Below are 16,046 nucleotides of genomic sequence, written 5' to 3'. Positions count from 1 at the left end.
GCCCACAGCCCTCCTATGAGACACAGACCGAGTAGAAAACAATTGCACCACTTTTTCATGATTATTTGTGAGGACCTATTATATGAAGATAGGTTGAAAAGTGGTGAAGTGGTCCTTTAAGTGGTAAAATGGGTTGGCTGTGTGCATTTTCAGAGCATGTTTATTTTAATGATCAATCGATTGTGTTTACCGGCTTGGATCAATGGAACCACTTTAGTATACCTCCTAATTAAGAAACATTCTTTCTAGACGAGGTTTCAAAGAATAGCGTGAAAGTGTTATTTTTAACATTTCTTATGTCATTAGAATAGTGTTTTGACAATTTGGTGGCCCGCTTGCACCGGTTGAGAACCAATGACCCCTTGACCAACTTCTGTTCACATACCAGGTGAACTTTGGTGAAGAGGATGAAGAGGATGCCATCATTACCTGCTAAATGAATACGGCATATATACAACCTTGACCCTGGGGGCAACATGGTTGGGTTTTCTTTTTGAAACGGGTGCATGAACTGTCAAATGTAGATTTTATTGTAAAACATCTCACCTAAAATGAAAAGCATTATTGCATTATCATTTATTTATTTTTACATAAAACCGGCTAAATCTTGGTTGGTTTTCAAATAGGTTTTAGCATGCATCATAGTACACAAGTCCATGTGTGCACTGAAGCAGGAGGTCTCTCCACTATTCAAATCATAACCCCATACATTTTCAAGCAGTTACGTTTGTAGCAAATGCTAGATATGGAGTTATGGATCCAGGACATCCAAGGAATGGTCATAAAATATTAGTATATTAATCTTCGTCATTAAAATAGACGGAATACATAACATATGCAGGCCACATTGCAGAAATGGCCTTTTCTGTCTGTATCCAACATGGTTAATTTATTTAGTATATTATTTAGTAACTATGCGTGTGTCAGACTGTAGCAGGTTTCATCAGAGCCTGCTCTCCAAACAGCTGCTTGAAATGAACCACATGCTCCTCACAATGTTCCCCGGGGTTAAAGGAGGGGTTCCCTCTCAGCCTGTGGTTCCGCTGTTGGAAGGACCTGAACACCGTGTAGAACAACATGTCGTCTGTGGTCTGCCGCGCCGCGTCCAGGAACTTCCTCGCCGACACGTTGTCGTGGCTGCCGACGCTCCGGATGAAGCGCAGCGCTCCCAGCACCTGCTGCTTGGACAACAGGACCTCGACGATCTCGTCGTTGGCCGTGGACAAACGCTTCAGCATGTCCAGTGACAGCTGGTGAGCGGGCGGGTAGGTGCTCTCCAGGGACAGCAGTAGACAGGCCAGAGGTTTGGAGTCACTCAGCACGTGGTACTGCAGGAACTGGTGCAGCATGTAGAACAGGTTGTGTTGAACTAGGGTCTTTATCACCAGCTCGTATAGGTAATGCTGAACGGTGATCTGGAACTGGTTGAGAGATCGGATGTACTCCATCAACACGGCGATGATGAACTTGTGGCACACGTCCTTCCCCTCGGTGAAAGACGACAGGACGTGCGTGTACATGTCCGACTGGTCGATGACGGCCTGTGTTCGGACCGGGCGCTTCTGATTGGCCGCGCTGCCCCGACTTGAGCCCGCCTCCATCGCCACGGAGTACGTGTGCTCGGTCTCCAGGTACTCCTTGTAGACCTGGTTGAGCTTGTCGAACACCGTGGCTACCACCGGTAGACTGCTGCTGTCTGACGACCTGTCCAACACCTGGGAGCAGACGGACAGGATGACCATCTTACAGTCTCGTCTGCGTAGCAGGAAGTCCATCAACTTGCCTTTGTCCTGCAGGAGGCCTACCGTAGGAGCCAACTTCACCTGGAGAGAGGGAAGAGATATGAAAATTACACGTCACGATTATTGTTGCGAAAATAATTGCGATACCGCAATAATCAAAACATGCTTAAAAACTTACAATGCCACTTTTGTTAACCACTTGAACCCCCAACATCCCTATTCTGGGGATTCAGAAGGAAAATAACTGGATGCACCTGGGACGTATCCTCAGTGATGTATCCCAAGGTCATCTCTCACTCGGGTGACCCAGCCGGGGTGATCAAGTCCCGACTTACGTCCCAGTAGCTACCCTCGATCAGACCACTACGGAAAGACAGGGCGGCACAATCCGTTGGGACCACTCCGGAACTACTATGCCACCAACATGTCGCGTCACAACACACATTATGAGCTTGTAGATCTGCTGTTTTTGGCGAATAGATTTGTGTAGCGTGAAATACAGGTTAGTTTTTATCAAGTAGAGGATTTAAGTGGCACTGGATTTGCAGCTCAACAAAAGCTAATTCATCCTAGTGTATGACGGAGCACAATTTTCCGAAATCAAAATCTCTGCGTCTGTGTGGTTATTGTGATTGTTTATTTTTATCGATAATGATTATCGTCCCGACGATTTGGGGCAGCGGTGGCCTAAGGGTTAGAGGAGCGCCCTTGTTGCCGAAAGGTTGCCGGTTCGATTCCCCGGACGGGCAGGAAGAATCTGGGTGGGGACGTGATTGTCATCACTCACCCAACACCGCTGAAGTGCCCTTGAGCAAGGCACTGAACCCCCAACTGCTCCCCCTGGAGCTGCTTAGTGGCCAACAGTATCAGACTGTGGTTGTACTGGTCAGTAACAGTATCAGACTGTGGTTGTACCGGTCAGTAACAGTATCAGACTGTGGTTGTACTGGTCAGTAACAGTATCAGACTGTGGTTGTACCGGTCAGTAACAGTATCAGACTGTGGTTGTACTGGTCAGTAACAGTATCAGACTGTGGTTGTACCGGTCAGTAACAGTATCAGACTGTGGTTGTACTGGTCAGTAACAGTATCAGACTGTGGTTGTACTGGTCAGTAACAGTATCAGACTGTGGTTGTACTGGTCAGTACAACAGTATCAGACTGTGGTTGTACCGGTCAGCTCCCAGGTTTTAATGTGTGTGTGTTTCTATGTGCAGGGCGTTGATGAAAATGAGCACCTGTGCTCAGCTACTTCCCTGGGTCAAAACAAAACAAAACATCCCTACCTGAAGATACCACAGGTAACCTTCACTGGCGCTGATGATGATGTCAGGCTGGAACACGCTCCAGGACGAGGAGTACAGCTCACACGGTGCCGGAGGCGGCACCGCGACTGCCGCCGGGCCCGTCGCCACGCACATGGTGTACGGCTGTATGGAGCCGGCGGGGAGGACGGGCTGGTGCGTGTTGACGGCCGAGTCCGGATCCCTCAACCGGATGTCAAATATGAGCGAGGTCTGTGAACTCTGGTGGTGGACCACCACCAGGTTGTCGACGACGTTCAGCGCAAACTTCCCCGTCGTGTTCAGCGTCAACACGTGGCTCTTCTTGCACGTTCCCTCCCTGGGCAGGTGATACAGGACCACCTCGGCGCTGGGGCTGTTGGCCGACCTGCAGTGGTGCTTCAGGTACATCACGTACAGCTGTCCGTAGATGGTCGACATGGCGATGTCTCTCTCGGACAGACTCAGTTTGGCGGGCTTGGGCACGATGGGAAGTTCAATCTCGAACTTTGACATCTTGGACATGGCGCCGTTCTTGAAGGCGAAGGGCTGCAGCACGTTTCCCTGGACGGTGGAGGACAGCAGGATGACGGAGGTGTCGGGACAGTACTGGTACCAGTTCACGTTGATGCTCTGGCTCTTCAGCAGCTTGGCGCTGCGCTTGTCCGGGTACACCTGGTAGAACTCGATGCCCTGGTCCGTGACGAAGACGATCTCGTTCCAGCTGGTCCAGCAGAAGCCCAGCACGCTGGCGTTCTTCGTCTTGCACTCCTGAGAGAACTCGATGTGAGGATGATCTGGGACGAAGTTGATGAAGTCCACAGACTTGGCTGTCCTCTGCACGGCCAGGATCTTGTTTCCTATGGAGAACTTGATGCATTTCACCTCTCCTTTGTCGTCCATCCTGAAGGCCACGGAGCTCTTGTCATCGGGACCCTTCACCACCACGCCCGTGGCCCCTCCCGAGCGCACTGCAAACACTTGTTTGTTGGCTTCATCGAAGAACACATTGTTGACACCGGAGGCGTTCTCAAACTGCACCGGATTCTCGCACAACGATAAATAATGTTCCCCACTCATCCTGCCCTCATTGACTACTGATTAATGATGACTAATTATTAATGTGCATTCAAACCGTTTGTTTTGATTAAAACAAGCAAAGACAACAACAAACTCCAGCTCCGTGTCTTGAACTGTCTTCTCTTCCCCGGCCGCTTCCTGAATGACAGACACGTCACATGCTACTCTATGGTCACATGACTGTCACACTGTTCCTCCACAGTGTTGCCAGATTTTGCAAGAGAAATAAGCAACCAGGTCTTCGACCCCCCCCCCCCCCCCCATTAAGTGACTTGATTGATTGATTGATTGATTGATTGATTGGTTGAAATATTTATTAACAGTTTGTAGAATTTACAGTACATTTTAAGCACAAACTCAATACAAAGACTGTTAACTGTGAGTGGACGACCCAATTAAGCATTACACTTGTTTACAACAGGGTCCACATTGTTCAATTCATCAAAACATTTAGAGACATACAAACATTTAGAGACATACAAATGTCGTAGGTGCCCTTTGAGAGCGGTTTTGAAGGAGTCAAGGGATTCACATGTCTTAATGACTGTTGGTAGGGCGTTCCACATTTTGGTGGCATAGGAGCGAAAATAATTTAGTCCCTTGTTTGTGCCAAATCTGGGTTGTACATGGTTTGTTGCACTCCCTCTGGTGTTGTGGGTGTGGACTTCGTTTACATTAAGGAAGTATTTAGACAGGTACATGGGTATCTTGGTGGTGTATCGAATCTTGTGGACCAGACCCATTGCAAGATGCTGTACTCTGTCGTCGACCCTAAGCCATCCCAGCCTGTCAAAGTGGGCAGGGGTGAGGTGGGTTCGGGGGGTGAGGCCAAGTAGGAGCCTGACCAGTTTGTTTTGGGAGGTCTGGAGCCTTGTTTTAAGGGCCTTTGAGGTGCTGTGGTACCAAGAGGTGCATGCATAGTCAAAGAAACCTTGTACGAGGGCTCCTGTTAAGGTCTTCAAGGTGTTTTTGCTGACCAGTGAGGAGATCCTGTAAAGGAATCTTGTTCTTTAACACATGAGCACTTTAAACTTACAGTATTATATACGATAGAGTCGGTATACTACATGAAAATCTCAGGGGAAAATGTAACACAAATCTATAAATCTGGCCTTGGGTAGCTCTGGTCCATATCAAGTTGGACAAATTGATTGATTGAAGTATTTATTATTAACAATTTGCAGAATGGGTACATTTCACATGAAAGCACAACTCAATACAACGACTGTTACTGTGGAGTGGACGACACACTGATAAAGCATTATTGATTGATTGATTGAAATATTTATTAACAGTTTGTAGAATTTACAGTACATTTTAAGCACAAACTCAATACAAAGACTGTCAACTGTGAGTGGACGACCCAATTAAGCATTACACTTGTTTACAACAGGGTCCACATTGTTCAATTCATCAGAGTAAATATATAAATCCATTTTGGGGTCCTTGACCTTGACATGAAAATGTGGTTTAACTGGTTTAAACAGTAGGACACAGTCTCAAATAAGAAATTAGAAACAATCCCGAAAAACTTTACAACTAAGCAACTTTACAGAAAGACTTCCACAAAGTCGCTTATAATAAGCACACATGGCAACAAGGTTCCTCCTCGACATTCGATTGAGCGTGACTTGCTTCCACCAGAGCTCTGGCTTCCACTCTAAAGGATTTATTTGTTTATTTTAATGTTTATGCCGACGCATGCGCACTTCATTCGCGTTCTAACAACAGTCAGAAGCAATTCCGGTGGTTCGGATCCAAACATGGCACAATGTAACCATTTGATTGACACTATGTTGTCACAGAACGCCGGTGTCATTTGTTGTGGCCGTGTTTAGATTAAGAACAGAATATAGCCGATTGTTTGCAAACAGCCGTCAAAAGCCGCCAACTAGGCTGTCGTGGCACTTATAGTTTATTATAGTTCAGCAGCAGATGTCTCAAAGAGATTCCTCGACCCACAAAGAAAGAAAACCAGCGACCTATATTTAAGATACCAGGTGAGAGGCAATTTCATGATACCAGGTTGGGACTCCTTCATTTGTTTCTGGACATTTGTTCTGGACATAAGCAACGCATTTGTACATTTGACACTTTTACTTTTGTACTGCATGCCTTAGCTCCTCTGCTCCTGTAACCCTGGTGTCTTAAATGAATGTCTTTCTTTCTCTATGGTGATTCATTATGTATTCTGCACACACCAACTAAGCCATGGGCCATTTAACTTTACTTGTTTGCTCATTGGTGAGACACATTTTATAGAATGATACTGTGGCTGGATTCTATATGTGGCTTTATTGAGACACAGACGGAACATTTCAAGGTGCCCCACTTTGATATGAACTAGGGCACAGCAGAGACCCGTTATTTGATATGAACTAGGGCACAGCAGAGACCCGTTATTTGATATGAACTAGGGCACAGCAGAGACCCGTTATTTGAAGATTTATCTCTGGGAACCCAAATCTAAGATGTCAAGATATGTTTCAGAATTCCTTTACTGCATTTAGATAGCGCCTTTATCCAAGGCGCTTTACATTATACATAGGCTATAGCCTAGATGTACTCAGGTATGGAGATACCAGTGAAAGTAGCCATTCTTAAAAATTCTGTAACATAATAACTAAATAATTACTTGCACAGTTATAACATAACTCAAATAATTTTGTTGGGAACTCCTGGAACCCCCTCAAGGACCCCTAATGGTCCCTGGAGCCCTACACCACTTCTGAGGGGTGTTTGATGCGTACACGTTCGTTTAATACATGATGATGTGTACTGTGTGTACTACACTTTGAGCTTTTGACTGAAAGAACCGTCTGCCTATCTTGATGGTCATAGGGCAATGAGGGTGTATTATGGATGTCATTATGTTCCCTGTCTGTGGGGAAACGACAGGCCACTTTATCCTTCCATTGATGCAAACAACCTATTCTAAGCAGAGACTGATGTGACTGCAACTCACTATACAACATAGTACTGTATGCGGAAAGGGCCAATAGGTTAAGTTACAGTTCCACCAACATCAGAATTAGCAGGTGGTGGACCTAAATCTGAGTTGGGTTGACCTGATCTAAGTGACTTTGATTGTGGAGTAAGCAAAGTTACTATGTTTACCCAGGGTAACTGGACTAAGCTCAAGAACTTGTTTACAGCCAGGCCCTGCTCATAGAACATTTCATGGTAGGGGTTCAATGCCTTGCTCAAGGGCACTTCAGCGGTGGTAATTGTAACGTGCCGGTCCGGGGATACGAACTAGCGACCTTCCGATATCAAGACCGCTCCGCAAACCGTTCGGCCACCGCTTCCCCGAGTTGTTATGGCTGGTCCCAGCATCTCAGAAAGAGCTACCCTGGCCTCCTGTATAGACCGATTCACAGAGGGTTTCCTGGGTGCGGCCATTACTGAGGTGTACCATTAAGCGCAACAGCACTGATTAGCTACACCTGGCCTACGGAGCACCTGCTCCATGGATTACACCTCAGTAATGGCCGCGCCCCTCTGTGAATCGGTCTATACTGGTTCTCAACATGGGTTCAGGGCCTCAGAGGAACTATTAAGTGTCCTTGAGGGGGTTCCACTGAGCGGTTCCCCAGCAAAATGATTGGTAGTTACGACCCTTAGATTAAAAAATAAATACATAAATAAAAAGGCCAACCTCCAGTTGACATCCTATAGCAGGTCAATACATTACTTGAGTATATATGCAGGGCTCATCAATATGTCTACACACAGAGAAAATATGTGTTCATGGCGAAGACTTGGCCTTGTCCATGACACAGTTTGGATTTTCTGTTTTACACACTTTAATTACACTTATTATTTTTATCATAATACCCAATTACTGAATTTCAAGTTATGAGGTTTCTTCAGAATAATCTACGGCTCATTATGAGTCCACTAGTACTAGTGGTTCTCAACACCCAAGCGTTTCATAATTCATATTCAAATACCTGTATAACTCTTGAGTGTTCACTCTCAGAGTTTCAGACCTTATGGTCATTCAGGGCTATCTGTTCGTGTTTTTATAGTAATATTATTGTCCGCTCATTTTGTATGTCCACAGGAAAAATAATGTTTTGTCAAAAATGTAGTTTTAACAAAAATAGCCACGACAAGCCAACATGGCGATGACCCGAAGATGCCATGAAGGTATTTGGTGCTCAAGGCAAGGGCACTTTGGCTGCATACCTAGCTGTTGATGCACAATGCATCTTTTCAATATAGTTTTGTGTGGGTTGAACCTAGATAGTCAGTCATTCTAACTAGAAGGCCATTATGCTGTCCATGTACCCTTGAAAATGACACGGACCAGGCTTTATCGATCCCCTTAAAGGAGAATTCCATACTAAAAGGCTTTCTTACCTTTCTTTGTAGTTGTTACGTCCCCACCAAAGAGGTCCAGGTGTTATTTTGTGCAAAAGCTCCTTATTGGCTATTTCCCCTACCATAAGCCCTAAATGAAATGCATTGAATTGAATGGGATGTATGGGGTGTTGTGCTAATTCGCTTATTTCCATCGCTCAAAATTATACTTTTTTTGTATATATCCTCTCTTCATAATGTAAATAATATCCCAAGCGGCACACTTTACTACTTCTTTCGATGGAAATAAGCAAATTAGCACAACACCCCATACATCCCATTCAATTCAACGCAATTCATTGAGGGCTTATGGTAGGGGAAATAGCCAATAAGGAGCTTTTGCACAAACTAACACCTGGACCTCTTTGGTGGGGACGTAACAACTACAAAGAAAGGTAAGAAAGCCTTTTAGTATGGAATTCTCCTTTAAGGATCCTGGATTTTCACAGCAGAGAGAATAGGGAAAACTGTGGTTGTCAAAGTGGGGTCCAGCCAGGAACCCCCAGTGGTTCCCTGAGGGGGTCCCTGGGGGTCCTCAGCTAATTAGATAACATAATATTTTATTTCTATGCTCTATTATGGTTGTTCCTCACCTGGCACAAAATGTTTTCAGATGGGCGTCCATGGTGTAATGGAATCTGTTTGGACATAAGCTCAAAAGACAAATCATAATAATGAATAATGAGACAACACAAGAATTCGGAGTTATAGAGTATATAGAGGATTTTACTCGAGTAAGGAGACAGACTTACACGAACCTGTTTCATGTATGGAAACCCCAGTCTGGCTCCCAGAGTGACAAGACAAGACAGCCTTTGTAGCTCTCTCCCACACAGACAAACCCCCAACATACAGCCACAAGGCATTCACCAAATGACAGTGACGTCATAAAACAACACAGCACAGGGAACAGCACCAAACTAACTTGGAGTATTATGAAATGTTTATCTCTAAATTTCCACGACAATGGCCAAATACACATCAATGTAGAGAATCACTACACTGTTATCTCATTCTGAACGGGCACCCATTTTGGTGTCAGCATCATCATAAAAATAGCAGATCTACAAGCTCATATCGCGCCACCGAGTGGCGCGATACGAGCTTGTAGGTCTGCTATTTTTGAAAAATCGAAGAGCGACTGACATTTTTAGAATCTGATCTCAGGTCAGAATGGGTTCATCAGACCAGTGTGTGTCCGGCGGAAACCTCGTATGAATCTGATCTCAGGTCAGAATGGGTTATAGAATGTCAGAATGCAAGCCAGACATTTATTTTGTGTGTGTTTTTACAGTGCATAACCCACTGGCAGCAAAAGGGACTGGATTTGAAAAGACCACATCTTAGAGCACAGAGCAATGCCTTGCTGCCTCTGACCATCGCACAAAATGGAATCAGAATTGTGCCTATCTGATGAATCAATCCCAGCTGGCGGAGGCAGCCCACAAAATGCCCAACCGGTGCCCGGCCCTGAGGCGACGGAGGACCTGGACTCCTTTAATCTGATCGAACCTCCTCCGTTGGACTGGAGGTCTGATACGTCGAGTGAGGCCGGTTCCGTCAGTCCTCCTGTGGGCGAGGCGGGTTCCCTGGGGGCCAGCGAGGACCCCAGCCTCAGTCCTCCTGTGGGCGCGGCGGGTTCCCTGGGGGCCAGCGAGGACCCCAGCCTCAGTCCTCCTGTGGGCGAGGCGGGTTCCCTGGGGGCCAGCGAGGACCCCAGCCTCAGTCCTCCTGTGGGCGAGGCGGGTTCCCTGGGGGCCAGCGAGGACCCCAGCCTCAGTCCTCCTGTGGGCGAGGCGGGTTCCCTGGGGGCCAGCGAGGACCCCAGCCTCAGTCCTCCTGTGGGCGAGGCGGGTTCCCTGGGGGCCAGCGAGGACCCCAGCCTCAGTCCTCCTGTGGGCGCGGCAGGGCTGGGTGACATCATGGCCCCGGCGTCTCCGGATGCGAGTGACTCCGCTGCTGCTTCACCTGTAGACGGGCAGCCGGAGCTGGCGGGCGAGGAGAAGACGCCGCCAATCCAGGCGGTAGGCCCGTCACAATTCACAATTATTTGAGATAATATTTAGCATAATTGTCACAATTGTTTACATTCGTCTGTCATCTGTTTTTTGAGCGGCGCTAGCCCCCTCCTATGCACAGCTTTGTGTTTGTTTGTATGAGCACGGAATGTGATGTATGATGATAAGATCGCCCCTCATTCACACAAGTGTGATTTTTATTTTATTTTATTGCATTTTAAAAATAAATATACGTCTTATGTTAGGGTTATATACTTCTCATTGCTAGAGTGTTCAGTACCAGGTCTCCCTGTCTCTCCAGCTTGTTAGTTAACAGAAATTACATTTTCAAGTCGGGAATCGGGATACCACTTATATCCAATCAGGAGAGAACTCACACAGACAGGATACATATCAAACAAGTAAAATTGGAAGTGATGCCACAAAAAAATTAATAGAAAGAATTTAAATTGAAGCAGATAAATGTTCTCTTCCGATTGGCTCAAACTGGAAACCCACCTGAAAATGTATTATTAATTGAGTACTACAGACGAAATGTTATTCTGACCCCTCCACGAAAAGGCCTCGAATGACCCCTTATCCATTCATTTATACATTATGGATAATTTGTGTGGACTTAAACTGTTTTTCATCTGTAGTACTCGAGAGCTGGAGAGATGGGGAGACCCCTGTTATTAAACAAACACCCTATAGCTATAATTCCTATCACAACATAGTGCTTTAATCAATAACTATCACTTACCTTATTTTTAATAAAACATTATAAATAGTGAAATAGCAGATCTACAAGCTCACAGTGCATTACGATTTAACTGTCACAAGTCGTGTGACAGTCACATGTCACATAAAATGTCATGATGGCAGGAGGAGGAAGAGGCGGCAGGGCAGGACGAGATGGAGGAGGAAGAGGCGGCAGGGCAGGACGAGATGGAGGAGGAAGAGGCGGCAGGGCAGGGCGAGATGGACGTGAGTGAGCCCGCTGCTCCTTCGCCCGTAGAGCGGCAGCCGGAGCTGGCGGGCGAAGAGAAGAAGATGCCAGTCCAGCTGGAAGAAAAAGATCTGGGAGTGGAAGATGAGAAGGCAGTGGAGCTCGTGGAGAAGGGTAAGGGGGCTGAAGATGTTTTTCTCGGCCACAAAATGTACTAGTGTGTTATCTAGACAGATACTAGGTTCACTGATTAGTTAGTGTAACGAAGGCATTCACTCACCTTCAGGTCATATCGGTATTCCGTATTCGATATTGGTCGCCAATATATATGGTTACCCCACTGAATATTGGTACTCCATATATGGAGATATCCGGCATATCTTAAACACATTATGGCCCTCATTTATCAACCGTGCGTACGCCAAAATATGGGCGCACGCCGAAATTACCGACATTTTCGGTGGTTCAGGTCGCAAAAACGAGGGCGAGGCTTGAGTTCTTAGGGCGTGCCAGATCAAATTCAGCCGTGACATTTATTAACGTGAGAACGAAATTAAGGAAGGATCAGCTGTTTGCGATTTTATAAATGCCGTGGCGACGTGGGTGTACTACGAAACCTGCACTCGAATCTGTGGCAAATTTTACACTTGATTGATAAATGAGGGCCTATGTGCCCTTTAATTCTTTCAAAATAGCGACGTCGGGTGCCCATCCGATTTTGCTATTTATTTTTCTTAATTTTGAAAAAAACAAACACAAAAAAAAACATTTTATTTTTATTTTCCCCAAGACGTGTACAGATGTCCTGGGCACTGCATGGGATAGTTCCGAGGACGTCTGTGGACATCTTGGCCACACATTGTTAATAACACATCCAAGTCTGACATCACAAACCCCATATTTGGACCAGGATATTTGGCCTTACAACTATCTCGCTTAAGTTCTTACCGGACACCACTGGGGCGTGTTCTAGACAAGGACAACCGGTCCCCTTTGAGGAGTATTTTATAGGTATAATATACCTGGAGTTAGCTAGGTTCATTGTTCACCTGGTATGTTAGCTAGGTTCATTGTTCACCTGGTATGTTAGCTAGGTTCATTGTTCACCTGGTATGTTAGCTAGGTTCATTGTTCACCTGGTATGTTAGCTAGGTTCATTGTTCACCTGGTATGTTAGCTAGGTTCATTGTTCACCTGGTATGTTAGCTAGGTTCATTGTTCACCTGGTATGTTAGCTAGGTTCATTGTTCACCTGGTATGTTAGCTAGGTTCATTGTTCACCTTGTATGTTAGCTAGGTTCATTGTTCACCTGGTATGTTAGCTAGGTTCATTGTTCACCTGGTATGTTAGCTAGGTTCATTGTTCACCTTGTATGTTAGCTAGGTTCATTGTTCACCTGGTATCAATTGTATGTTAGCTAGGTTCATTGTTCACCTGGTATCAATTGTATGTTAGCTAGGTTCATTGTTCACCTGGTATCCTAGTTTCTTTGAGGCTGTTCTCTCTACACTCTATTTATGTGATTATTAAAGGGATTGTGACATTAAAAAAAAGGTTTTGGAATTGTTCTTGTTTTTTTTTAGGTTTTCTAATCTCAATTGCACTCAAAAAACATGAACTTTTAACATTCAGTAGATTTTCTGTGATCTGGGGTTTTCTGGCTCAAACAGGTGCTCTGATTTGCCGGCAGTAAGTGACATCACTGCAAATCCCATATATGTCAATGGGATTTGCCAGCAGATGTCACTGTTTCACTGTGTTGCCTGTTTTCAGTGTAGCTCAAAAGGCCCAAAAAACCCCAAAGAAAACTTCAGACCACAGAAAATCCACTGAATGTTCAAAGTTCAGGTTTTTTGGGTGTAATTGAGGTCATAAAACCTAAAAGAAAAAAGAAAAAGAAATGAAAATGAATGTCATAAAACCTTTAACAAATGTATTGACCACTAGCATTTATGCTTACTCTGTTTATTCGGATCTTGTGCTTGTAAGTCTCTCTGGATAAGAGTGTCTGCTAAATGCCTAAATTGTAAATTGAAGACGAAGAGGCTTCGGCTGTCGGGGTCGAGGGGCAAACCGTCGAGGAGGAGGAGGAGGTCGCGGTCATGAACGAGAGGCCGGGCGACGACGACCACACCCGCATTCACGCCCTCCTGAACCGCCTCCAGCTGATGGGAGAAGAAGAAACCCTGAAAGCCTTTCCCCAGGTCCGCCACAGCCCTACAGAGCTGGACCGCACAGCAGAAACCCTGAAAGCCTTTCCCCAGCCCTGCCACAGCCCTACAGAACTGGACCGCACAGCAGACACCAGCGCTTTGCACGAAGAACCACCTACCGAAACCACAGGCCTGCTCTTCTCCGAGAGCCACCAGAGAGATCTCCTAGGTAGGGCTGCAGCCATCGATTATCATCTTAGCAATTATTCATTCAATGACTATTTCAGTTAATCGAATAATTAGAAAAAGAATTGTTGCAAAAGAAAGTATACTGTACATCCACAAATTGACGTGATTTATTTATTTATTTGACTATTAGTCTGATTTACGTGCTATATAATATTTGTTGTGCAACAGTATCGTGGAACATTTCTTTGAAAAAAGCTAAATTGATTGAAATGTATTGTCGATAATTTAGTTTAGTTTAATTAGTTTGATTAAGTGCATCCCTCTCCCTAGGACTGTTGGAGTGCACGGAGATCGGACCTCCTCTGCGGCATGGATCCGAGCCCCAGGGCTCATACCAGCGTGTGCCCTCAGGTACGGTTGCGTATCAAAGTTATGTTTAAGTAGGAACGCAATTCCAAATGGTTGGGTACCCGTACACATACAAACCTAAATCAGTTAAAGGTATATTCAGTGATTTCACTTAATTCAAATATCACTTATTTTTTTGTTTTGTTGTGATAATCCTCCCTACTATAGAGTGTGCTGGCCATATAGTTCCTCCCTGTCCCCAGTTAACCCCTGGGGGTCAAAAAACCTTAGGTTTCGTTTTTGACTCTCTATCCTGATTGGACGAAAGGCTGGGTCCCACAGCCAAAAACGAAACCTAAGGTTTTTTGAGTGAAATCACTGAATATACCTTTAAGGGTCCAGTAGGTTTCCTAACCCAGTCATTTCAGGAGAAAATGTTTCAGCGGTGGCGATATCTTGGGTAATATACACAGTTTGCAGTAATAGTAAATACTATTCACTTCAGTTAATGCTTCCAATTATGAAAAATAGAAGGAAAAAAAATAGAACCAACACAAGGTTGAAGGTTTCTTCATTTTGTCTCCCAAGGAAGAAATGTGTCTTGGACACCAGCATACAAATACAATACAATACAATACAATACAACACAACACACAATACAAACAAAGGCACACAGTGACCCGTACAACATTAAAAAACCACACACCAACATACCTAGTGCAAAAAAAAGAAGAACATCACCTCATAACCTTCGACCCCTACCCTGTCTGCCCTCTGCAAGGACACTGTTGGCAACACAGGGAATCTACCACAATCGATAAGCAGAGTCTGAATCAATGAAACCCTAACGATGAGCGCCCCAACCCACAGGGGATGTGGACGCCGTGGTGTCCGTGTCCTACAGCAGGCAGGATGCCCAGAGGTTCTGGCCTTGTCATACCGGTAACGGCCAGCAGCAGGCGCCGCCGCGCTCCCGGGATGATTCGTTAGATTCTCTGACCGAGGAAGATGAGTACCCCGAACCCGTGTGGATGAAGAGGGGCGAGGAGCCTCCGCGAGAGGAAGAGGAAGCCGCTCGAGAGGGTGATCAGGTGGGTTGGATATATATATATATATATATATATATATATTTATATATTTTTGTAATCAAATAATTGGTGTCATTGTCTCCACCAGGCCGAAGGCATGTGGGGAGAGTATGTTTTGCACTCCGTCCGTCCGCGTGTCCGTCCGTCCGTCCGTCCGTGTGTCCGTGAACAGCTAATCTCGGCCACCGTTAACCCGGTCGATGCCATATTTTGCACACACACTCCCTGGATGCCAACGATGAACCTCTGCCCCAAACTTTCCAGAACGGCCTGTTATAGCGCCACCAGGAGGCCGCTTTGTGCAAAACAAGTTTTTGCACAGTACACCTACAGATTTTGTCCAAACATCACGCAAATTGGTACACAGTCTCTCTAGAGCCATTCAACAAAACGGGTCTTTCAGATTTATCAGACTCCATCCTGATTGGTTAAGATTGGCTTCCAAAGTTCACAGGAGTGCTCAGTTTCAAACAAAATGCTGCAAATCATGAACACATCACGTGATTTCCGTGAAATTGTGCACCCACATTCCCACTAGGCCGAGGACGAAATGCCACATGAACAATTACAACTCAGCCTCAAGGTGGCGCTATAACTGGCCGAAAAGTGTTTTTACCTCTAACTGCACGGATCTGTGGATAACCTGGTGGAGACCTGTGCCCAGAAGGGCACTTTTTCTAGTTATGTTATCATTTCTAATATGCAGTGTCTTTAACAACATCACCAACATGTTCTGTTCTATCTGAAAATATGTTGAGCCAGGGACCCCCTTGCAAGATTTGCATTGTTAAAATGTTTGAAAACAATTCCACCAGACGTCTCATTCGATCGATCGGCCATTATCAAAGAGC

The 16,046-nt window shown here is 45.4% G+C and overlaps 2 protein-coding genes across 4 annotated transcripts in view; one reads left to right on the top strand and one right to left on the bottom strand.

The window, feature by feature from the left end:
• Nucleotides 1-647: 647 nt before the first annotated feature.
• rmc1 (regulator of MON1-CCZ1) lies at nucleotides 648-4,233 on the bottom strand. The gene is made up of 2 exons (XM_083767592.1): nucleotides 3,029-4,233; nucleotides 648-1,823 (listed from the first exon to the last, which is right to left on the bottom strand). Exons 1-2 carry the CDS (start codon nucleotides 4,103-4,105, stop codon nucleotides 924-926), a joined length of 1,977 nt encoding a protein of 658 aa, XP_083623718.1. The 5' UTR covers nucleotides 4,106-4,233; the 3' UTR covers nucleotides 648-923.
• A 1,604-nt stretch (nucleotides 4,234-5,837) lies between these two features.
• Nucleotides 5,838-16,046, top strand: part of LOC310860588 (amyloid-beta A4 precursor protein-binding family A member 3) — a 30,241-nt gene continuing 20,032 nt past the window's right edge. Inside the window, exons 1-6 of one of the 3 annotated variants that reach the window (XM_083767591.1) lie at nucleotides 5,838-6,105; nucleotides 9,765-10,440; nucleotides 11,416-11,590; nucleotides 13,455-13,799; nucleotides 14,090-14,170; nucleotides 14,978-15,198. In XM_083767591.1, coding sequence (XP_083623717.1) covers nucleotides 9,859-10,440; nucleotides 11,416-11,590; nucleotides 13,455-13,799; nucleotides 14,090-14,170; nucleotides 14,978-15,198 — 1,404 coding nt within the window. In that variant the 5' untranslated portion in view covers nucleotides 5,838-6,105; nucleotides 9,765-9,858. Of the gene's footprint in view, nucleotides 6,106-9,764; nucleotides 10,495-11,352; nucleotides 11,591-13,454; nucleotides 13,800-14,089; nucleotides 14,171-14,977; nucleotides 15,199-16,046 lie in introns of all 3 variants that reach the window. The other 2 variants (XM_083767590.1, XM_083767589.1) reach the window with 2 other exon arrangements.

Source organism: Protomyctophum parallelum, assembly GCF_964188405.1.
Source record: "Protomyctophum parallelum genome assembly, chromosome: 6".
Classification (NCBI taxonomy): Eukaryota; Metazoa; Chordata; class Actinopteri; order Myctophiformes; family Myctophidae; genus Protomyctophum; species Protomyctophum parallelum.
Note: the sequence above shows the minus strand (reverse complement) of the source record. Positions and strands in the feature narration are given on the sequence as shown.